The sequence below is a fragment of the Xenia sp. Carnegie-2017 genome, unplaced genomic scaffold, assembly GCF_021976095.1.
Source record: "Xenia sp. Carnegie-2017 unplaced genomic scaffold, XeniaSp_v1 HiC_scaffold_3, whole genome shotgun sequence".
NCBI classification, from domain to species: Eukaryota; Metazoa; Cnidaria; class Anthozoa; order Malacalcyonacea; family Xeniidae; genus Xenia; species Xenia sp. Carnegie-2017.
In genome coordinates, this window is record NW_025813493.1 from 1,037,217 (window position 1) to 1,062,208 (window position 24,992).

General features: G+C 34.3%; 3 protein-coding genes across 3 annotated transcripts in view; 2 read left to right on the forward strand and 1 right to left on the reverse strand.

Moving 5' to 3' along the window:
- The window catches only part of LOC124454787 (insulin receptor-like), a 27,044-nt gene extending 13,632 nt beyond the window's left edge, over nucleotides 1-13,412 (forward strand). Inside the window, exons 15-32 of the mRNA XM_047005541.1 lie at nucleotides 560-843; nucleotides 955-998; nucleotides 1,602-1,722; nucleotides 2,649-2,739; nucleotides 3,393-3,451; nucleotides 3,993-4,088; nucleotides 5,281-5,443; nucleotides 6,417-6,531; nucleotides 6,766-6,833; nucleotides 7,142-7,284; nucleotides 8,228-8,292; nucleotides 8,842-8,965; nucleotides 9,271-9,383; nucleotides 10,899-10,954; nucleotides 11,028-11,084; nucleotides 11,211-11,283; nucleotides 11,841-11,975; nucleotides 12,664-13,412. Of these exons, the coding sequence (XP_046861497.1) occupies nucleotides 560-843; nucleotides 955-998; nucleotides 1,602-1,722; nucleotides 2,649-2,739; nucleotides 3,393-3,451; nucleotides 3,993-4,088; nucleotides 5,281-5,443; nucleotides 6,417-6,531; nucleotides 6,766-6,833; nucleotides 7,142-7,284; nucleotides 8,228-8,292; nucleotides 8,842-8,965; nucleotides 9,271-9,383; nucleotides 10,899-10,954; nucleotides 11,028-11,084; nucleotides 11,211-11,283; nucleotides 11,841-11,975; nucleotides 12,664-12,907 (2,051 nt within the window). The 3' untranslated portion in view covers nucleotides 12,908-13,412. The remainder of the gene's footprint in view (nucleotides 1-559; nucleotides 844-954; nucleotides 999-1,601; nucleotides 1,723-2,648; nucleotides 2,740-3,392; nucleotides 3,452-3,992; nucleotides 4,089-5,280; nucleotides 5,444-6,416; nucleotides 6,532-6,765; nucleotides 6,834-7,141; nucleotides 7,285-8,227; nucleotides 8,293-8,841; nucleotides 8,966-9,270; nucleotides 9,384-10,898; nucleotides 10,955-11,027; nucleotides 11,085-11,210; nucleotides 11,284-11,840; nucleotides 11,976-12,663) is intronic.
- On the reverse strand, nucleotides 8,988-23,226 carry LOC124454466. Its single transcript, XM_047005277.1, has 2 exons — nucleotides 22,970-23,226; nucleotides 8,988-10,169 (listed from the first exon to the last, which is right to left on the reverse strand). The coding sequence occupies exon 2, from the start codon at nucleotides 10,161-10,163 to the stop codon at nucleotides 9,435-9,437; it is 729 nt and encodes a 242-aa protein (XP_046861233.1). The 5' UTR covers nucleotides 10,164-10,169; nucleotides 22,970-23,226; the 3' UTR covers nucleotides 8,988-9,434.
- The window catches only part of LOC124454789 (protein cycle-like), a 19,478-nt gene continuing 10,509 nt past the window's right edge, over nucleotides 16,024-24,992 (forward strand). The window contains exons 1-2 of the mRNA XM_047005542.1: nucleotides 16,024-16,225; nucleotides 19,479-19,527. Of these exons, the coding sequence (XP_046861498.1) occupies nucleotides 16,204-16,225; nucleotides 19,479-19,527 (71 nt within the window). The 5' untranslated portion in view covers nucleotides 16,024-16,203. The remainder of the gene's footprint in view (nucleotides 16,226-19,478; nucleotides 19,528-24,992) is intronic.

Below are 24,992 nucleotides of genomic sequence, written 5' to 3' on the forward strand. Positions count from 1 at the left end.
AAACGTCTCAAGGAAACAAAAGTCGCGGTAAAACAGTTTTAAAGCAAATTAAACGTAACCCAACCGTTTAAGGTCGTTTCATCTCATTTCATCACTGCCTTGTTATTTAACGAGGCAATAATTTCTCATGTTTTCTTTTATTTTTTCTTCTTTTTTATCAATGTTTTGACCCAAAGACTTGCAGATGACATTAGTTAATTATATAATACACACACAAGCACCTGCATTGTTTTTCCAACCCCCCTCCCGTCCCGCCGTGACTCAGCGTGAAGAGGGTTGCTAATGTTTACAGAAACATATTTCAAAATGAACTTAATTTTATTTACTTTCATATTTTCTGCATGGCTTTGTAAAACTTTTATACGGAGGTCTATATTATTGTTAACAAAATGTTACAGCATTCTTTGGTCACGTGTTGCCAAAACCCAAACTACGTCACTTCCTACTCACGTGACATATCCGTGTGTTTTGAATGGACCATTTAACATTAGGGGCAATTGAATATTGTATGTATGAAATAAGTATTCTTTTGAAACGATCCTTGTCTTTTTATTTACAGACGAACCCAACAACAACACTTGTCCCGTTAACAAAACCTGCAACTGTTTGAATGAGGAAGTTGGGGAAGTAAATCCCGATTTAGAGGAAGCCTTGTTTGCTAAACAGTTTCAAGATACAATTTTATCCACCGTTTTTGTAAAGAGAGATAAGAAGGACGACGATGATGATGATAAAGACAAAGACAAAAACAGGATCAAGGATGGTAAGAATACCAGCAAAACAACCTCTTCACCACATCAAGAAATTGCAACGAAATCCGGCTACCAAGATTGCGACAAGAAGGTAGGATTAAAAACTTCGTATACTTTTTTACTTAATTTCATCTTATTTCTTTCTATATTCCATCTTGAAAACTCTGGGATTAAACTTAATTCATAGTATAATCACTATTAGCTCGGACATAAAGAATGCTATGGAGAAAATGTTTACTGTTTTTGGTATGTGTCGGATTTTCCGTGGTACGCTTTATAAATATCACATTTTGTGCTTTTAAGTTTTAGAGAGAAAAACTTTAACATGAGGAGTGAAAGGCTTCTTTCAACAAAAGTATTTTCAAACTCTTTATCTCAAAAAATGTTAACGGCTTGCTGCGCCTCCACCCTGCTTAAAAAAAAATTAGCCAATGAACAACCATAGACAAAAAAATGTTAACGGCTTGCTGCGCCCCCACCCTGCTTAAAAAAAATTAGCCAATGAACAACCATAGACATTACGCTGTAAGACAACAAGAGCTTATTTAAGCAATAGCTTTTGATAGGTTTTATTAAACATTTTTTGCCTTGAACTCAGTGGATTTTCACCCGAATGATACATGAATCAAAATTACATCGGAGTTCATGAAGACATGAAGTAATTGTATGAAAAATTTTATGCTTGATTTAAAATCACGAGTAAACAGACAGTTTTTTTAAAAATTTTGCACTATCCTTGGTTCCATAGTTTTGATTGAAATTTATACTCTAACCATTTGTCATTCTAGGATAAAGCGTCATGTTCAAGTAAACCAACTAACACGACTGTTTCATCTGTGACCGTCAAAGCGTCACTGTGATGAACACTACGTCACTTCCTCCGACTGAGCCTGCAATCACTACGGTTACTACAACAAAACAGATGATAGAATTACATAATCTCAAGCATTTCACAACTTATAGTTTTGAGGTAAATAACTATAGAATCACTATCTTCTAGCTCATCTATCGTATTTCTTTAACTCGTTTCTTCGTCCGTCTTATACTTATGCTCCTTTAAATCCTTTTGTTTTTAACTATATTCTTACTTTAACAACCGTTTTACTTGTTGTACCCATTTCTCCCTTACTTTAGCAACCATGTTACTTGTTGTACCCATTTCTCCTTACTTTAACAACCATGTTACTTGTTGTACCCATTTCTCCCTTTACTTTAACAACCATGTTACTTGTTGTACCCATTTCTCCTTACTTTAACAACCATATTTGTTGTACCCATTTCTCCTTCTTTAACAACCATGTTACTTGTTGTACCCATTTCTCCCTTACTTTCCATATTACTTCCATTTCTCCTTACTTTAACAACCATATTACTTGTTGTCCATTTCTCCCTTGCTTTCAACCATATTACTTGTTGTTCCATTTCTCCCTTACTTAACAACCATATTACTTGTTGAACCCATTTCTCCTTTACTTTAACAACCATATTATTTGTTTCCATTTCTCCCTTACTTTAACAACCATATTACTTGTTGTACCCATTTCTCCCTTACTTTAACAACCATATTACTTGTTGTACCCATTTCTCCCTTACTTTGACAACCATGTTACTTGTTGTACCCATTTCTCCCTTACTTTAACAACCATATTACTTTTGTTTCTCCCTTACTTTAACAACCATATTACTTTGTTGTACCCATTTCTCCCTTACTTTAACAACCATATTACTTGTTGTACCCATTTCTCCTTACTTTAACAACCATGTTACTTGTTGCACCCATTTCTCCCTTTTCATTTATGAAACCAACTTTTGTTAGGTATCATTAGTTGCATCTGTTCTATGGACGCCGAATGCAAAAAGTGCAATTTTCATTTATTGTATGTTTTACCGCATCAGGTGTGTGCGTGTAACGCAGGCGCAGGTTGCAGTAAAAATGAAGGATTCAGGAAACAATGTGCGACAGCGACGGGGAGAACGGATAAAGATGGTGAGTTAATATTCGTAGAAAAAACAGAAGTATTTTGACATTATTTATTGTCCATGTAAAGTTGACAATTTAAATCTCTTACTCGTTGGGTTCTTTTCCTGTTGATATTTTACTCGTGGGGTTCTTTTCCTGTTGATATTTTACTCTTGGGGCTCTTTCCCCGTTGATATTTTACTCGTATGGCTCTTTTCCTGTAGATATTTTACTCGTGGGGCTCTTTTTCTGTAGATATTTTACTCGTAGGGCTCTTTTCCGGTAGATATTTTACTCGTAGGGCTCTTTTCCTGTAGATGTTTTACTCGTGGCGCTCTTTTCCTGTAGATCTCCTATTCTCTGGGATTCTTTTCATGTAAATCTCTCACGTCTTAATACAGGTCTTCGACTGTAGTTTAATCATGGAACATTTGCACAAAAATTTTAACTACATCATTTATCGCTACATATTTGTGGATGTTGATCATGTGTGTTGATCAAGATAGTTGACTGACGTTTCGACAACCTTAGCGGTAGTCATCTACAGAGTCAAAAACAGTCTTTCTTAAGACTTTACTAACCTGGACGATCTACATCCACAAACATGTAACGATATTCCCGCATTCAAACCATTTACTTTATGATCTATTGCTTTAAGATAATTTTTTCAAAATTTTTAGTGAATGCAGATAGTGTTGGTGATACTCTGACATTTTCCGCTAGCAATAAAACAAAACAGGTAAATACATGTGTTGCAAATGACAATAGGTAATTGTAACATAACTTAATGCTCTGTGCTGATTGGCTAAAAGCTGTGTTGACCTGACAAAATATAAACATGAAAATTACTCAAGGAAAAATTTATTTTGCCCGTTTGTGTGTCTGTAAGTATGAAAAATCTTTAACGTCAATTGGGGCAAAGGATTGCACTTAAGTTTTCGCTTCTTTTGCTACATTATAAAAATATAAAAGTCGTTTTCTGTTTTTTATGTATTTATATAAATCGGCAAATGTTTTACTGTGTGCAAAATGGCCATGAATGCTAGGAATATAATGGTGACGTTTTGGTATTACAATCATTAAAGAATTCTAAATCAAATTTTGTTTTTTTTTTACAATGGCAGAGCTAATTATTTTATCTCTCATGCAATCTATTTTCATGTAATCTCTTGATTAAAATTTTCATCCCCAAGTGTTACTACAATTTGGGTTGTAAATGGATATAAATGGATATTCAAGAACAAATAAGAGCATATTGAAACCTATTATTTCTATTTCAGTTTACATTACGTTGGCAAGCTCCTCCCAATCCTAATGGTATTGTTTTCAACTACGACCTTGCTATTATGTACAAGAATCACAAAAACAACTACACGGTATTCAACTACTATATTTCCTCACTTTACCATTGCTATTATGTACAAGAATCACAAAAACAACTACACGGTATTCAACTACTATATTTCCTCACTTTACCATTGCTATTATGTACAAGAATCACAAAAACAACTACACGGTATTCAACTACTATATTTCCTCACTTTACCATTGCTATTATGTACAAGAATCACAAAAACAACTACACGGTATTCAACTACTATATTTCCTCACTTTACCATTGCCATTATGTACAAGAATCACAAAAACAACTACACGGTATTCAACTACTATATTTCCTCACTTTACCATTGCTATTATGTACAAGAATCACAAAACAACTACACGGTATTCAACTACTATATTTCCTCACTTTACCATTGCTATTATGTACAAGAATCACAAAACAACGACACGGTATTCAACTACTATATTTCCTCACTTTACCATTGCTATTATGTACAAGAATCACAAAAACAACTACACGGTATTCAACTACTATATTTCCTCACTTTACCATTGCTATTATGTACAAGAATCAGAAAAACAACTACACGGTATTCAACTACTATATTTCCTCACTTTACTTTATTGTTAAGTTTCTTTTACTGTTTAAACGGAAGGGTGCATCTTATTGCAGTTCTTAACTGCTCATGCGCACAAGCTTCATTGGATGAACCGATTTTAAATTGTATAATAAAAGTCGTTAACCGTGTGTGCTGATTGGTCTATAGCAGAGTTTGTATTATGGGATGTTCACGTGAGCCAGGTAGCCGGAATTCAACGAAGTGTAAATCCTTTTGGCAAATGGAAAAGATTAAATATTTTGCAACAAAAAACTTATTTGAGCAAATTCTCTATTCTATGACTGTGCAAATTCACAAAACCTTTAAAATGAAAAAAAAATTAGCCTGATTTGAAAATTACAACTAAAATGATTTATGACGCTTAAGAAAAGGTTGTGAGTTTTTCGCTTAAAGTTTTTGCTCCTTTCAATGACTCAAAATTATTTCACGCTTCGCTGAATCCCGGTTACCGCGGGCTCATGTGGACAGCTCCTTAGTCAGCGCAAACCGATCAGAGCTCAACCAATTAAATCAATAAACGGGAATATTTCTTTGTGATATATGCAGGATAAACGGGAATATAAAGTTCAGCATAAATTATTTTTTGAATAAATTTATTTTGAAGAAAAATGAATCTCACTGCATTTTGGCTTCCGAAACGGAATACTCGAAAACTGATGCATCTGTTGGGGAGTACTGGGTCCGAGTACGAGCAAATACTCTCGCTGGTCAAGGCTTGTGGACCGAATGGGTGAACTTTGTTATTGTAAATATCATAAAAAACCCAGGTGAGAAGAGAATGACAATCGTTTATGTTGTTATTGTAGGGTTATTAAACATTTTTCTTGGTGAGATGTCTGGTAGAGATTGTTAGTTTAGATATTGTTCTATGGACATTGTTCTTGGTTAGACGTTTGATAAAGATCTTAGTGTAGACATTGTTCTTGGTGAGATGTATGACAAATATGTTAGTGTAGATATTGTTCTATGGACATTATTCTTGGTTAGACGTTTGATAAAGATCTTAGTGTAGACATTGTTCTTGGTGAGATGTATGACAAATATGTTAGTTTAGACATTGTTCTTGGTTAGATGTATGACAAATATGTTAGTTTAGACATTGTTCTTGGTTAGATGTATGACAAATATGTTAGTTTAGACATTGTTCTTGGTTAGATGTATGACAAATATGTTAGTTTAGACATTGTTCTTGGTTAGATGTATGACAGAGATCTTAGTGTAGATATTGTTCTTGTTGAGATGTTTGATAGAGATCTTAGTGTAGAAATTGTTCTTGTTGAGATGTTTATAAAGATCTTAGTGTAGATATTGTTCTGTAGACATTGTTCTTGTTGAGATGTTTGATAGAGACCTTAGTGTAGATATTGTTCTGTAGACATTGTTCTTGGTGAGATGTTTGATAAAGATCTTAGTGTAGATATTGTTCTGTAGACATTGTTCTTGTTGAGATGTTTGATAGAGACCTTAGTGTAGATATTGTTCTGTAGACATTGTTCTTGGTGAGATGTTTGATAAAGATCTTAGTGTAGATATTGTTCTGTAGACATTGTTCTTGGTGAGTTGTTTGATTAAGATCTTAGTGTAAACATTGTTTAATAGATATTGTTTTCAGGACGAAGTTTGACATGCTTTTTCATTGTTTTTGTCGAGATGTATACAGTACTTTGTGTAGTTTCTTTGATAACTTCTTTACTCCTTGATATGAAACCTTTTTCATTTTGGTTTTCCTGCTCTTTGCAGTGAAACCAGTTGCTTCAAAGGATGCAAACATAACGACTGTCATTGGTGTTAGTGTAACTGCCGTGGTCATTTTTGCTATTGTGTTTGCTGTTTTAACTTACTCGCTTATAAGAAGGTAAACTAGCAAGGTTAATATGTTGATAAAAAAAAAATAAACATTTTAACAATAAACCTGAAACGACTTTTCGTCATTGTGTGCATCACGATGATGGATGACATCACAATACATGATGAAAATCAAACATGAACGTAACATGTGGTATTAAAGTTCTTTCTTGACGTAAATTTACCCTTTAATGTAACTGGTCCGCGTAAACATCATTATTTGAAAGACTGATTTCCATTTTAGGCACAAGAAAAATATTTCCGGAGTTCTTTTTTCTTCGACCAATCCAGAATATTGGAATTGTTCTGAAGGTTAGGAATAAATTTTTCTTCAGCCTTGATATAATGTAAACTTTATAGACAGAATAATGATACATATTAGACATTTTAAGTGCAAATATAGCTTGTGTGAACCTAAACTGTTTATAATGACTAGAGTTCTTGAATTCTGTAAAACATTTTTGGCGAAATATTTAGCAGAATTTGTGATGATGAGTCGCTAAAATTCATATAATTCATCATGGTGTACAATTTCTATAATTTTAATAATATTTTTTCAACAATAAGTCGCATATATATACTTTCTTTAAAGGTTATTTTTATATTATTCAATTGACTAGTGTATGTACCTGATGAGTGGGAAGTCCCTCGAAAGAACATCACTCTGATTCGTGAACTAGGTAATGGGTCTTTTGGTATGGTCTGGGAAGGAGAAGCTGTTGATATATTACCTGGTGTACCGTGCTGTAAAGTTGCTGTGAAGGTACTGTAACTGCTAAAGGAGAGAGGAGATGTTGGGTTTTATATAATAGATACAAAAGTTGTTCCACCATTGTTACAGAACGATCTATAATATGAATACGGAAATCCTTCTTTGGTTCGGGTACCTCTTTGACAAGGAAGCAACTGTTTACAACCATACATCATTGTTATTGACAACTTTTAACGGGAAAACATCTTTCATAGAGACAACTTTCTTGTACAGACACTTTTCGAGACAGTCTTTTTGTATGAACGCTTTTTCTACATGACGTAACGTTAAATTGTGTTGTATGTATTCTAAAACTCCAAGGAAACGAATCGTTCTGTGCTCCTCTTGTCTTATCGTTCACAATATAGTCATAATATAGTTTCAAGTTGGTTTAAAAATCAAAGTTGAGTAGACTAGATTTGTTCTTATAAATAGTGTATTTCGAAAAAGTCAACTCGCACGAACGTTTTTGCATTTGTTGTTGAAGAATTATCTTTACAACACCGAAAAAGTCAACTCACACGCACATTTCTGCATTTCTTATTGAAGAATTATCTTTAACAACACCGAAAAAGACAACTCACACGCACGTTTCTGCATTTGTTGTTGAAGAATTATCTTTAACAACACCGAAAAGACAACTCACACGCACGTTTCTGCATTTGTTGTTGAAGAATTATCTTTAACAACACCGAAAAGACAACTCACACGCACGTTTCTGCATTTGTTATTGAAGAATTATCTTTAACAACACCGAAAAGACAACTCACACGCACGTTTCTGCATTTGTTATTGAAGAATTATCTTTAACAACACCGAAAAGACAACTCACACGCACGTTTCTGCATTTGTTATTGAAGAATTATCTTTAACAACACCGAAAAAGACAACTTACACGCACGTTTCTGCATTTGTTGTTGAAGAACTATCTTTAACAAGTGTATTTTGTCTTTAGACGGTCAGTGCTAACAGTTCTATTCGCGATAAAGTAGAATTTTTAAAAGAAGCATCAATAATGAAGTAAGTAAATATTGCAAAACGCAGCTCAACAGAAAGGACAAATACCATAAAGTAGTTAATGAAAAATGTGATTTCATTCAAATTAATGGTGAAATAATTTTGATTCTTTTTTTAACATTCGGATTTTCTCTATAGTATTTGTTATTTTATATCTGTTTGTTTGTGTAGCCATTATTACCCATGGCGGCTAGTTTGTGTAGCCGATATTATGCAATGCTGCTAGTTTGTGTAGCCATTAATATCCATGGCTGCTTGTTTGTGTAGCCAATTACTATGCATGGGTGCTAGTTTGTGTAGCCATTAATATCCATGGCTGCTTGTTTGTGTAGCCAATTACTATGCATGGCTGCTAGTTTGTGTAGCCAATCAGATGCAATGCTGCTAGTTTGTGTAATCTATCACACTCGTAGCTGCATTATTTACAGATTATCAAATTTGCTGCTTTCAACTAAAAACAAATCGATTTTTCTGCTATTAAGTTTGTGAGAATTTGTTTAAGGGATCATTTGAATAGTCAAAAGAAATTCGTTCTATATTCATTTTCTACAGAGCTTTTCACTGCAATCACGTTGTACAGTTATTGGGCGTAGTCTCTGATGGTGATCCAGTATTGGTAATGATGGAGCTAATGGAAAATGGTGATTTGAAGGGTTTCTTAAGGAAACGACGACCTGTAAGTGATGTAACACCCTGAATTTTTATATTCACTTTTATATTTGCTTTTCCATTAAGTCCTGCTCTATTTAAATTGAGTTCAACTCTGTTTTGTCAGATTAGTCGACAGCATTGTTCAGACCTTTCCAGTTTATGATTTTTTTTATAATGTTTAATAAAATATTTTATGGACCGACGGAAGCTTTCAACATTTGACGTTTCTATTTTCATCAACTTCCAGCGCATGTATTTATGATTTTAAATTTGGGGCTATCTGTTATTTTGGAAAAAGTCCAGTTAACGTCATCGGATTAAATTTTCTAGGACACTGAAGAAGAACCATTGCTTCACCCCCCAACTGAATTTGAACTTTATCAAATGGCTGCTGAAATAGCAGATGGAATGGCGTATCTTTCAGATAGAAAGTTTGTACATCGGTAGGACTTCGTGATATTAAAAACCAAAGATATTTAATTCCCCTGTGCTAATTAACTATTACTTGATGTTTCTGGTGTAGATGACCCGATGCAAACAGGGTCGTCGACCAATAAGAGCACGTGTTGTCCATATTTGTAGATGATCCGATCCAAACAGGGTCGTCGACCAATAAGAGCATGTGTTGTCCATATTTGTAGATGATCCGATCCAAACAGGGTCGTCGACCAATAAGAGCATGTGTTGTCCATATTTGTAGATGATCCGATCCAAACAGGGTCGTCAACCAATAAGAGCACGTGTTGTCCATATTTGTAGATGATCCGATCCAAACAGGGTCGTCGACTAATAAGAGCACGTGTTGTCCATATTTGTAGATGATCCGATCCAAACAGGGTCGTCGACCAATAAGAGCACGTGTTGTCCATATTTGTAGATGATCCGATCCAAACAGGGTCGTCGACCAATAAGAGCACGTGTTGTCCATATTTGTAGATGATCCGATCCAAACAGGGTCGTCGACCAATAAGAGCATGTGTTGTCCATATTTGTAGATGATCCGATCCAAACAGGGTCGTCAACCAATAAGAGCACGTGTTGTCCATATTTGTAGATGATCCGATCCAAACAGGGTCGTCGACTAATAAGAGCACGTGTTGTCCATATTTGTAGATGATCCGATCCAAACAGGGTCGTCGACCAATAAGAGCACGTGTTGTCCATATTTGTAGATGATCCGATCCAAACAGGGTCGTCGACCAATAAGAGCACGTGCTATCCATATTTTACTTTATAAAGAATTTTAAAGTACCCCTTTCAACAAAAATTTTGATTTGCAATATTAAATCTTGGTGTGGTTTCTAACACATCAGTAAAAAAGTTTTTGATTTTTGTTTTTATGGTGGTTTTAAGCTGGTAAAAACGCTCTTTTTCATTAACCTTGTCCGTCGTTAGAAAAGTCTGTAACGATTTACATTTTTGGCATCATTCAAGGGAATCATTAATACTAAATATATATACTAATATCTTGGATGACGTCAGAATTTGGCAAGACTGGACCCATACTTCATGTTACGACGGACAAGATCCATTGAAGGAACTTTAAACCGCCGTGAAAGACAACGATTTGGACGCATTGAATTTTTTTACTGATGCGTCAGAAATCAAACCTACTTTTATTAACATCAATAAAAAATTTGCTGGTAGATAGGCACACTTTAATTCCTCTTTCGGCATAGTACATTCTTTATGTTTGTAAGTACTTTTACATCTCACACTCACAACTACAATCTTAGATTTAAATAAAGTAAAGAAGATGATATGAAAGATATCCAAAATTTGTTAATTTCCGGAGCATTTTTTTAAGTTGAATGGTGTATACGCTGTACAAAGTTGTTTTTTCTCATTTGCTGCTTTATTTTTCTTCAAACCTCCAAATGCCGATCTATTGCTTGAATATCTATCGTCGTTTTCTTTAATGATAAACTTTATGTATAACTTATTGTTTGCTCAAATAGGGATCTAGCGGCAAGGAATTGCATGGTATCTGGTAATTATGTATGTAAGATTGGAGGTAATGTCGGTATTTGAAAGCATATTTAACGTGTGCATGCGAATTTTTGATGATATGTCTGTTGTTTTCTTAGATTTTGGAATGGCTCGTGATGTTTATGAAACAGATTATTATCGAAAGGGCGGCAAAGGTTCGTGATGATTGAAGTATTTTTGAAAGATGTTTTTTGAAGAGAATTATATAAATATGGATAGGGCGCATTTATATTGTTGAATATGTAACATTTATTATTTTTTATGTCTATTTCATTGCTTAGGATTCCTTCCTGTCCGTTGGATGGCTCCTGAATCGTTGAAAGATGGAGTGTTTTGTAGCGCATCAGATGTATGGTAAGTAAAACTTTTTGCTACAGCTCAATTCACGATTATATAAAGATTGTGGTACGTATATTGAATGATGGACAGGAATGTCTAGAAAAAACTGTAAACAATAAAACACGTCTAGTTTTATTTGAAAGTATCGCCGGAACAACGGACAGTACATTTGTGTAGATGAATGTCGTCGAGATTTGTACAGTTCTGAGAAAGACAGTTGGTAATGGTGTTGACTGACGTTTCGACATCATGGACTCTGAAGATGACTAAAAATTGAAACGTCAGTCAATACCAACAACAACAGTCTTTTTCAAGACTACACTTAACTTGTAGATCCACAAGGGCAAACACGAAACGATATTAATGGCTCAAACCACTTACTTTACTGCAAGCAACATTACAACTATATGAAAAAGTTTACTGTGAAAAACCAATCTTAGTGTACTCCTGTAATACTGTATATCTTCGTAGGAACACTGTTTTTGTTCATATTCATTGACAATACAGTTGGCATTAAGTTAAATCAGGAATGTCTTTGGATAATTATTCATTGCTCTTTTCAACAATCAAAGGTCCTACGGTGTTGTTCTCTGGGAAATGGCAACTCTTGCTGAACAACCATATCAAGGAAAATCTAACGAAGAAGTCATGAGATTTGTTCTCGATGGAAACACGATGGAAATTCCGTCATCATTTCCTAAAAATTTGTATGTGTTCTACTATGTTTTATGTTAATGAAGTCATTGCTGGCTTCCGTATGTTGGATTAAATGTTTGTCTCTCCCTCCCTCCCCCCGTTGCCTATATTGGATTAAATGTTTGTCTCTATCTCCCCCCTGTGCCTATGTTGGATTAAATGTTTGTCTTTCTCTCCCTCTGTGCCTATGTTGGATTAAATGTGAGTCTCTCCCTCTCCCTCTGTGCCTATATTGGATTAAATGTTTGTCTCTCTCTGTGCCTATGTTGGATTAATTGTCTGTCTCTCCCTCCCTCCCTGTGTCTATGTTGGATTAAATGTTTGTCTCTATCTCCCCTCTTTGCCTATGTTGGATTAAATGTTTGTCTCTCTCTCCCCCTGTGCCTATGTTGGATTAAATGTTTGTCTCTCTCTCCCCCTGTGCCTATGTTGGATTAAATGTTTGTCTCTCCCTCCCTCCCTGTGTCTATGTTGGATTAAATGTTTGTCCCGCCCTCTCCCCTGTGCCTATGTTAGATTAAATGTACACTGTTATATCCCCTGTACCATGTTACACTTATTCTGATGTCCCCTTTACCATGTTAGGCATAAACTTGCCGGGGCAATGTAAAATTTTGATTTTCTTTATAAATATGCAGTAATTTAGAATAAAATATAGATGGCTAGAACCTGTCAGTAGGTTTGTTTATTTGTGTTTAGAACGGAGATCATCCTTTCATGCTGGGAATACAAAGACAAAAATAGATTATCTTTCTTCTCCATTGTTGAAAAACTTGAACGATTTTTATCCATTGAATTCACTGAGAGATCATTTTATCATGACAAGGGATTACGCCGTAATACAGATTCATGCAGTCTCATTAGCTCTGCTACTGAAAATGGCAATATGGATGTTTTTGTTCAATTATCTTCACCAACTAACGATAAGGAAAGTTTTGTATGAAAATTCGTAGTTCCTTGAAGTTTAACACAGATCGCTCAAGGTTGGAGTGGAAATATGAGCACGCAGCCCAAATAATATTCCAATATTTCAAATGAAATTAATGGCAAATTCATGTTTTGTTTTTAAACTGTCATTTTCCACAAATATTACTTTATGGAAACTGAATTTCTGTATCAGATTAGTAATTTCAATCCCTGATCTAAACCTTAAGCCCAGCGGATACGACAAAAATTCAAGCATTAAGCATTAATATTTTGAAAATGCTTTCCTGTTGAGCGCAATGTTTAACAAATGGTTGGGGCTCCAGCGTTTACAAATTCATTATTATCAAACTTAGTCAACGGAATCTTTGCACTCTCTCAAAATTATCCTAATGAAATGAAATTTTTGCTGCTAAAATGATAAATTTTTTTATATTGTCACGCAAAATATAATGTAGAAATATTTGGCAAAAATGTGCCTGTAGATATCAATGATTGTAAGAAAATAAATTATGCAAAAATTACGTCATGTTCGTTGGTAACTTCTTTTCATTGCTTAGCAACCTACCTGTCTGACAGCGACCGCGAAACTTCGATGTCTGCATAAGCCAGTGTAAACATGGAAAACATCATTTCTTTTATGAAATAACATGAATACGAAACAGATAACTTTAAAATAAATGTTTAAGTTTTTCCTGTTAAATGTATTCATGATTGATTTGCAAATTCTCTCGAAGTGATTTAAATTATTGAGCTGAAATTTTTGAGCTCAGGTCGGATTGCTTCACATACTGCTTTGCACAGGCTGATGCAGACTGAGCTGTAAATCAATCACCGCGCGCGTTGTATTGTTATTTTATAAATCATGATTATTGCGCAAGGTATACCCTGCCACATTCTTTGGTCTAGTGCTTTGAAAGTTTTTAAATACTGTAGCTCTTCCATGTTCACTACAAGCGACGAAACTACTTCCCTTTGGTTTATTTTAATCTGGTTTTCTTTGAACTGCATTATGTGAAAGTGAAGAGACCATTGGCGTACGCAGCTCAAAGTTTATCATAGAGGGTACTTAACCTCTAAAATTGAAGGTTAACATTTCCTAAGTCTTTCAATTCTTTCTGGTTATTAGTTAAATTATTCATTCCGTACCGATAAGACTAAACGTGACGCGAATGTCCGGCGAGATTGACCCGATGGATGAATGTGAGACAAATTCTTTACTTATTCATAATAAAACCGCAGTTGTGGATCTCCTGTGGTTGCATTGATTGTACTATGATTATATATTGTAATAAATAAAAACAAAATAATAAAGATTTCTTTACTTGCTTCAAGTGCTGTCTTTGTGAAGACTCAAGAAGATTTAAAACCTACAAAGCCTCCTAAAGCTTAGAAGAATAAAGGTCAGGTCAACTAATTGTCACTTTCAGCCTCACCTCTGTTTTCAATCAGTTTCTAGGCCTATGAAACAGACTGTTCATCGATTTAAAAATTTTATGCAATTGTGAAAACCTGACATTCAATAAAACGAAAACATTCAAGCAAGAAGCTAAATTTGTGGATGTCTTTACAGCAAACATTCACTTTTGTCATAAACATTTTGTCCAGTTGTATGATATATTAAATTTCATTCAAGTTATAACGTTGCTCTTCTTCTTTGTCTATATCATTTCACACAATCCATTTTAGACGTACAGTCATATTGGATTGATTATTTTTTCAAACCCATTCTTTTCTCTATCGGTACTTTCATATTTTCCCAGTTGCCATCTCTTTATCATTTCTCAGCAAGTTATTATTACTATGTCAACAAACAAGATTTTTTTATTGTTTTTTTTGGATGTTCGCGTTTGTTATTTTCTACTTATGGTTCGCTACCATCATCATCCTTACTATTTCTATTTCCGTCGTATTTAATTTTGTTTAATTCACTTTTTACCGTCTATAATACAAAATCCAAATATAACGGAAATTCTCGCCTCAGGACTAATTGACTGTAATAGCTTTTGAACATATTGCAAGCCTTTTTTTTATTTTCAACTGAAACTTATTATTACTCTCAACTCTAAATTGCTTTCACATCTTCCATTACTATCGGCCATCGGTCAACAACCACAAGTATTTTATCTTTTACTTGTCTCAGTTCTTCTCGATGTAAATTGATGTTCGTCCCCTGCCCACCCATATTCCTTTATTTCTACAGCATACATTATCTTTGTTTTTGAGTATTCAATTCTAAACTACAATTCCACAGATGTTTTTGCCACCTGCAAAGCTTTTTTGCTATTCTTCTTCTTTTCAAATCAATGAATAAAACTTATTTATAAAGTTGATGTTGCGACATGTTCCGACTCTTTTCAATGCATCAAAATCATTTCACTCCGTTCTCAATCTCAACTCACAGTTTCATCCAAATAGCCGCCAACTTTAATGAGAGAAGCTAATGAAAAAGACGACGATGTGTCAACACATAAATAAATAATTATATTTACATTTGAATGAAAACGCGGTATCATTCATGCAGTAATACTTGTATGTTCAATTGTCCATCAACTTACTTTGGCTGCGTTTACACTATACCGGATTCTCTGATCACGACGTCTACATTTGCTTTAAAAGGGATAACTGTACGGAGTAAAAGCTAATTAAGCAGATAGATTTAGTCGATTTGCTTGTATTTCTGACGTTGAACAATTTCACAGCTGAATATTCAAGCAGCTACGAAAGCAATCCGATATTGTGTAAACGGAGCTTTTGTCAAGGCTAACGAACCTCTCCAGAGACCAGAGTAGTCCATTGACAAACTCTGATTGACATCTCACCTTGATTTACTCATTTTTAAGCGTCGTTGAAAGAATAAGTTTTCAACTAACAATTTCTTTTCGGCGATGATTGCTTCTTGTCGTTTTAAAAAGAAAAAAAACTTTAATAGATATGTTTTCACCAATGTAGTCACCTACTTCTGTCTACAATGCAAAAACCTTTGTGATCATTCACCGGAAATATAATGAAAGACGTACATTTTTTTGTGAAAATGAACGTTAACTTTGATTAAAAACTTGTGTTATCAAAAGGTGTCTTTATGTGTGTATGTAACACTTTTGAAGGATGGTAACAAGTTAGATAAGTAACCCGAGCTTATTCAGGAACGATTCGATATTTCCTTTGATAATTATTTTTTTAGCCATTCTTGAGGGTATGATGAAGAATCGATTTTTTATGATAGTTGGATTATCGCAATATTTTGCTATGTTCCTAAATAGCAAGAAGCTATCCTGTGAAATTTAAACCAAACGAAGATATCAAACAGCGAACATGTCAGACCATGAAATCCCAAGTATGTACTGTACTTCTGTATGAATAATTCTTGTATTTTCATGGTTTAAAGAACTATAGGATATTTCAAAGATAACTACGATGTTTTCCGTCCATATTTCTTGATTTGAGTGAGAGAGAATGTTCTAGAAAACAACCTCCGTCGTCTTGTAAATGCAAATAATACATTTGAAATCTTTGTTGTTGATATCAATATAAAGCTTTCATTATTATACTATCTAAGATGTTGATCACACTTTGTAACAGCTGAAATTTGCAGCACTCTTTTCAATCGGAAATGAAGGAACTCATACTTTCTATAATCCATTGTAATTGGAGTGAAATTCTCGCAAGTCTAAACAACACACACACATACAAAACCTTCTAGCAAACATATCGGTAATTAAATAGGTATTGTTAAAGAACTGCCTATTTTTGCTGCGATTTTAATTGTGTTTTATTATGCGAGAAGAACGCTTATCATACTGGTGTATTTCACAAGAAAGTTTTAAAATAATTCTACTAGTTGGGAGATCTGTCATCAAATTATTTTTAAATGGCTTGTCAATCATAATATTTTTATGAAATTGCTAAATAATTGCTTACGAATTTGAATGCCTATGAAATCTTGCTTTATTTCGATAATAAAAATCTATTGAAAATAGCTGCGTTACATTTTAGTCAATCAGATGCTAAACCTAAATACTGCTAGTTAATCTTGGTGTTCTGACTTTAAACTCTTTATACATTGTGGCGTTTTATGTTATTGTTCCTTGTATGGCTGTGGTACGAATAGAAAAATAGTATTTCACATTGTAAGGGATTAATCAGATAATCATAGACAAATCTTATTTTGCCAAGACAATATAGAGTAGACATCAGAAGTTCAATTCGAGTTGTGTAAACATTACTGAAATGAAATTTCTTATTCTAAATTCCAATAAAATTAAGTCTACTAAATTCTCATTTATGAAGTCTAGTAAATTCTAGTTGAGTTAATGAAGTTTTGAGTCAGTCAAGCTTTGGGTCAAACAAGCTTTAAGTCAATCAAGTTTTCTGTCAATTAAGCTTTGAGTCAATTATGTATTCATTCAACCATGTTTTGACTTTTGCGTCAGTATTTAATCTCCAGACAAGCACTTAGACCCAATGTATGATTACCTAGTATGTATGGTTCCACAATGTAAAGTGTTACACAGCATTTGTGCACATTACATTATACCCAATACCTGTCTAGTTACACATTTTGTATGGTTGAACATAGAATCTATGGTTGACCAATAGTTTGGTTACACATATGGTTAGACTTCACAGTACCTGTCTAGTTACACATTTTGTATGGTTGAACATAGAATCTATGGTTGACCAATAGTTTGGTTACACATATGGTTAGACTTCACAATACCTGTCTAATTACACATTTTGTATGGTTGAACCAAGAATCTATGGTTGACCAATAGTTTGGTTAAACATATGGTTAGACTCCACAGTACCTATCTTGTTACACATTTTGTATGGTTGAACCCAGAACCTATGGTTGACCAATAGTTTGGTTAAACATATGGTTAGACTCCACAGTACCTGTCTAGTTACACATTATGTATAGTAAGCCAGTAAATATACACAAAATCTTCAGTGTGTATCATTAAACTGAGAGAAAAGTTTGTTTGTTTTTTTTTTTTGGGGTTGGTTGTTATTGAGTGAAAAGTTGGTTATTATTGAGTGAAAAGTGTTCCAACCAAATGAAAGATACGGCAACATTGCCTGCTAATTTAAGCCAATAAAGTTAGTATGAACCATATTTGATGATTTCCAATTAATATACATAGTTACTAAAACCGTTAATTTTTCATATATGATGCTCAACCCAATTACCCAAACCACAACCCCTCGACTGAGCAAAGTAAAATCTTCCAATAATTTATTTACAATGTGGTGTGTGGTGCCATGGCATTTGTTGACCAATCTGAGAAGAATAACAATGTGAAGGTAATTCGTCTTTCGCCATGGCAGACCTACCTAAATAATTAACTTAACACACCTCTTCCGAGGTTTGCAACTTTTCATAAGCCAGTACAAACACAAAAAACATCTTTAATTTCTTTTATAAAATAAAAATGATGCAAAACTGACAACTTTAAAACAAGTCATTATTGATTTGCAAATTCTCATGATTGTTTGGTTGATTTAATTGTGGAGCCCCGACCGTTTTGTAAGACTAATGCAAGAACAGCTATAGACCAATCAGCGCACACGTTTTATTGTTTGTTTATAAAATTATGTTATGTTAGGATGTTTGTGTGCTTATATTTACGTATATGAGTAGTTATTAATGACTTTTGAAGATATTTTCAAAACTTTTATGATGCAGAACCCCAGTTAAAAACGCCAAAGTGTTGTAGATATCCTGAATAAATAAAAACATAAATATCTGTACATTTTATGTTAAAACTGAAGGGTTTATAATTTGTAGTTGAAAATATATATCAATTTTTTTAAAATAGACAAGTTTCAACATCTCATGATGCCATCTTCAATATAAGTGAAATAATAAGTGATACAAGGTTTTTATAAAAGTAATATGATACATAAATTACAACAATAAAAAGGAAATAAGATAAATTAATGAGGAGCGGAATAAATTAAATATAAAACAAAACTAACAAACTAACCCTGACCTCAATGTTCAAGTTTTTAAATTCAATACAATATTTAGTTTATAACTCTGACCTATAACCCTAACCTTTAAACCTTACCTTCAACTCTAACCTTAACCTCTAACTCCGACCTATAACCTCTAACTCCGACCTATAACCTTAACCTTTAAACCTTACCTCCAACTCTAACCTTAACCTCTAACTCCAACCTATAACCTTAACCTTTAAACCTTACCTCCAACTCTAACCTTAACCTCTAACTCCGACCTATAACCCTAACCTTTAAACCTTATCTCCAACTTATAACCCTAAACTCTAACCCGCTGCCTTCGTTCTTTTCTAAAAACTTTTACTGAAATTCAATTTACTTTCAAAAGAAATCAGTAGGGCACAACAGAATACATAAATATACACCTCCCCCCCCCCCCACAATTTACGTTCTAGTTACGCCTCTGTATTTGCCAAAGGAAGTGTACCTAACCTGTAGTGAAGGTGAATTAAATAACTTTTCGATGTATAACTCATGCTTTAAATAAGGCACTTTAAATATATATTTATTTTTGTTTTTGTAGATAGTAATGATGGTAATAATGACTTTCTACCCATAATTCCTTTCAGATTGTGACGTACACATGTCAAATTTACCCAAGATGGAGCCGGAAAAAAAGTAAGTTATCGTTTTACATTGTGACCTAAGCCTGTCTCCATGGAAACGAGTTGAAATTTGCTGGAAAATATTAGTATTTTAACTTTTGATATCACCCGACCTTTGAATAAAGAACAAACTCCGGTGTTGATGTTTAAAACGACTAACTGAAATGTACTTTTAACACTAACTTTTACATAATATAGCAAAAACTTTTTAAACAGTGATATTTTGATACGTCACGCAATTTTTTCTGTGTTCACCCAATGTGAAATCAACAGATCTCTAAAGAAATGATTAAAGATAGTGTTACGAAATTTATATAGCATGTCTTAACTCGCCTGCTGGCTACGCTTCTGATTTAAAAGAAAAACTGACTGCAATCTTTTGCGTACTTTCTCAAAAGCTATGCGACGCTTTAAATTTCAACATAAAGTTTCCGTTTGTTTATAAACTATCCTAAAATATTTTAAGCTAAAAGTTTACACTCTAAATCAGGGGTTCTTAACCTGGGGTCCATGAACCCCTAAGGGGTCCATGATGGTGCTTTAAGGGGTCCGCAAATCCAAATAAGAATATCTACAGTAGGCTACGTATTTCTATTGACCGATTAGAACCTAAAAAAGCAACATCGTTTAATGATCGTTCGAAATATATGCTCACAAATCTTTGGACGGAATAAAAACAAGATGTTTTCGCCTTCGATATGTATATTTAACTGAAGTATGATTGACATGTTTTTCTTTTCTATTGTGCATTTATAATTAGTAGTCTAATGTTTCTTACACATCGCATTTGTGATAAATAGGCCTATAATCATACACAATGTCTATGACATAGACATTGTGTATGATTCTATTACGACATAGACTCTATGTCGTAATAGAATAAATAGATTGAACAAAAAACCGTGCACGTGTATGCTGCATTGAGTATTATAGAAAGCTGTCAATTTGCTTATGTGTTTTCTACTACAAAGGTTTATAACCTGGAAGGATAAATAAATTAAAAATTTTACCAATTTAAAAAAATGTCGAAGAAGAGAAAGTACAGTGAAAATTATGTAGCTTTTGGTTTTACCTTTATTACTGATAGTGATGGCAGCGAAAGGCCGCAATGTTTTCTATGTGGTAAAGTCCTTGCCAATGCAAGTTTGAAGCCAGCGAAACTGAAAGAGCACCTCATATCTATTCATCCTAAAAACGCACTGGATAGTGTTGATTCTTTTCGTTCTAAGAAGGCTCGACTTGAGAAATCAGGGACTTTGCCGAAGTTCGGATTCATCAAGACGCAGAAGCCTTGAAGCATCTTATAAGGTCGCTTACCGCATTGCCAAGGCAAAGAAAGCTCACACTATCGGAGAGACATTGATAAAACCGTGTGCTCTGGAAATGACTGAGCTAGTATGTGGCACAGAACAAAGAAAGAAACTTGAAGCTGTTTCCTTGTCAAACGATACCATCAGCTCCAGAATTATTGACATTTCTAATAATATTCTGAAACAAGTAATGGAGGAACTTAAAGCATCACCATTTCCATTTAGCATGCAACTGGATGAAAGCACAGATGTCTCTCAGTGTGCCCAGCTTCTTGTATATGTTCGTTATATGCACGCTGATGCAATTAAAGAAGAATTCCTATTTTGCGAGCCTCTCTCAGAAACTACAAAGGCTGCAGACGTATTAGAGATGGTGAACAACTTCTTTGCCAAACAAGACTTCAATTGGAAGAGAAATATTGGTAGTTTGTGTACCGACAGAGCGCCCGCAATGCTTGGAAAAACCTCAGGGTTTGCTTCGTTGGTAAAGAAAGAAGCTCCTCACATCATTGTGACTCATTGCTTTCTACATCGACATGCATTGGCATCAAAAACTCTATCACCAGCTTTAAAAGAAATTTTGTCTGTTTCTGTAAAGATCGTCAACTTTGTCAGAGCTCGAGCTTTAAACAATCGTATATTCAAAAGACTTTGCCAAGAAATGGGTGCACAACATGAAGTACTTTTGTACCACACTGAAGTTCGCTGGCTTTCGAGAGGTCAAGTTTTGAAGCGTTTGATGGAACTGAGAAAGGAAGTTTCATTCTTCTTACGAGAAAAACAAAATCCTCTATCAGTGCAATTTGACAGAAAGGAGTTTCTTTATGGCTTAGCTTACTTGGCAGATATTTTCGGTCATTTGAATGAAGTAAATCTGTCATTTCAAGGACCAGATGTAACGATTATGGACGTTACAGAAAGACTGCAGGCTTTTCAAGCAAAGCTTCCTTTGTGGAAAAGAAGACTTGAGACAGACAACTTTGCCAACTTCCCAATGCCGGAGGAAGTGATCTCTCAAACTCGAATCGATAATACTGAAGCCCTGCTTTCCTCTCTACGTGGAAATATGCGCGAAAAATTAGACAGATTGCAGCAATCTTTTGAAAGTTATTGCTCACATGATCCGAATTTTGAATTGTGGATTCGCAACTCATTTCTTGCAGATCTAAATTCTATTGGTGATGACGATCTTGCCAAAGATGACCTCATTGAGTTGAGGACAATGCAAATGCTAAGGAGCGAATTCAATTCAAAGAACCTTGCAGAATTCTGGTGTTCCTTGGCACAAGCGTATCCTCGCCTGGTGAAGAGAGCCATGGTTGCTCTTATTCCTTTTGCTACTACCTACCTCTGTGAGGCAGGGTTTTCTGCTCTTCTTGCTATCAAAACGAAACAGCGAAATCGGTTGGATGCTAAGGATAACATGCGTGTGGCCCTGGCAAAAACCGTCCCACAATTTCGTGTTCTTGTTGAAGATAAGCAGGAGCAACCTTCGCATTGATTTAAAAAGTTATTTGCGTTCTACTTATTGGTTACTGCACTGTATTTTTTGATTCTTTATGGTTTTGTAATTGTTGTATAACTTAATTGACTCGGTAATTGATTTATTATTCATTATTATTCGTTGAATTATTAATTTGCTTCTGTTTGGTCTGCAAATTTCTGGACTATATTACTAAGTTAATTAAAAGCTAATTTTGACAATTGCGATGTGTTTCTTCTAAAGGGGTCAAAAGCTTTCATTAGAATGTTTTGGGGGTCCGTGACCAACAAAAGGTTAAGAACCACTGCTCTAAATCATCCTTGTAAATATTAATTAGTTAGACCGTCACCTTGTGTTAAGAGCTCACTCACGCTGTCCGAGTGCGAATGCTGAGAATTTGCGCTTCAATGGCGGCAAGCTCATTGTTCTAGCGATGGCAAGATTAATGCTAATTTATATCAAGAAGCCTGTGGAGAAAAAATACAACAGTCTTGAAAATTCCTATATAATGTGGTTTTAAAGCCCCACGCAATGAATGTGGTGATTATGAGTGAGCTCGGCGTACGTGCGATAAAATTTCCTTTTAACATCATTCAAGTTTTGTGAATTACGCTTGATTTATATGTTCGCATAATGCGTATTATTATTTTTTTTATTCATACCTTTTATTAACGACTGTTAAATCTTCGTTTTCTTCAGAAAAGAGATATAATTCATTTCAATGAAAGAATTCGTTGACTTTCATGTTCAACAAATCGAAGAAAAGACGATTATTATGCAATCCCCACATTAATCCCTTCATTCAGACATAATTTTCACTCAATCTATGACTCTCGCACGTGCATGGTGCGTACCTGTGAAGAAACGTGTGCTGTCTGCGTTACATAATTAGTTGACGAATAAATGTTTTGTCTGGAAGAGTGTGGGTGTTTATTTAAAAGACAGGATGTATTCATTTTAGATCTGTTTTGTCGTACGTAATGCGCTAACAGTCGCACGTGCGCTCATGTATATATAAAGGAAATAATAATGTCTCCCCGTGTCAATTGCAAAATAATGGTAGACTTATTCATATGTCTTTAAAAATTAGATGGATTCAGTTTTTCATTAACCAAGGTACGTCTCATTACCTAAACACTTGGATGTTAAAATTATCATTGTTCTAAACATGAGGTGTATTTATTTCGACATGTCTACCAGCTGTTGAAATATGTATGTCAAAACTTTTAAGTTAATAAAATTGTTAATAACACAAACTAAACACGACTTTGCATTTTGACATGCTCGCCAGCTGTTTTATGTTTGCATTTCGACATATTCGCCAGCTGTTGTATGTTTTTTTTTTGACATAGCAATGATTATAAAGCACACATTTTCATATTTCTGTATTGCATAAACTGGGTGAGCATTGAGGTTTAAGCAAGCCACGGTAACCTATGTATGATGTAAATGTATAGTGAAAATTAAATTGCACACGTTGAAAACAACCAAACGAAGATTGTCAATGAGTATGTATAAAGCAAGAAATGGACAATACCGAAATCTCTAGCTTGGAAAGGTATATTTCTTCACTTCATGTTTTTATGTATAGGAGAAACTTATTCTAGATTTTTATTTGCGATCAAAATCATCAACACACTGTAAAGTGCGTTAAAAATTACACCAGCTTGCTCTTGACGAACTTGTGCACGTGTTCAATTATTGTTTTGTTTCAAGGTATAATTTATAATTTTTTACCAGTGACAGGATCTCACTCTGTATACTTACTTCAATAGCTTATAGATCCGCAATTTTTTTCTGTGATATGTGCTGTAGTAGCAAGAAATCATTTTCACTAACGAGTTTCTTGGTTTCTTTAACATGCCATTTTGTACTCTTATAGAAAATACAAACGTTTATCATTGATAAGCATGCAAATGTGGCGTATAGTTGATTTATGTAATTCTACATTTCAACGTATTCTGTAATTGCTTTGACTCTTTCCTAAGTGAAGATTAAAGTAAATGGTTTGAACCCGGGAGTATCGTTACATGTTTATAAATGTAGATCGTCCTGGTTGGAATAGTCCTGAGAAGGACTGTTTTTGTTGTTTTTGACTGACGTTTCGACAACCTTAGCGGTAGTCATCTTCAGAGTTCATCTCTGAAGAGTCATTTTGACTCTGGAGATGACTATCGCTAAGGTTGTCGAAACGTCAGTCAACAACAACAAAAACAGTCCTTCTCAGGACAATACCAACGTGGACGATCTACATTTACAAACATGTAAGTAAGATTATTATGAAAAGCACGGGAACAGCCATGCACATTGAAATATAATACACACCTTAATTTTTTATTGGCAGTGAGATAATTTCCTCTTTTTTTTATAATTCGTGCTTTTTTTACGCTCAGTTGTCTTTTATTTAATTTTGACGAAGAGGAACATATTTCGAACACATTGCATGAACTGAGGCATTTTATTTAGTTTTACAATGTTTCGCTGTTACTCGTGTGATTCGTCATTTAGCCATGAAAAATTGATTTGTTAATGTGAACAGTATTAGTAAGATTCCATATTTAATGGAGGCAATTCTAGAAAATTATTTATGTAATGTGAACAGCATTAGAAGCATTCTTTATGTAATTGAAACAAATCATTTGACGGTTACAGCTTCCGACGCAAATTCATTAAAACAGTAATTTA

What these genes read in the sequence shown, in the direction of transcription:
- LOC124454466 (XM_047005277.1), bottom strand. Translation starts at nt 10,163, where the DNA reads ATGGATAGCACGTGCTCTTATTGGTCGACGACCCTGTTTGGATCGGAT.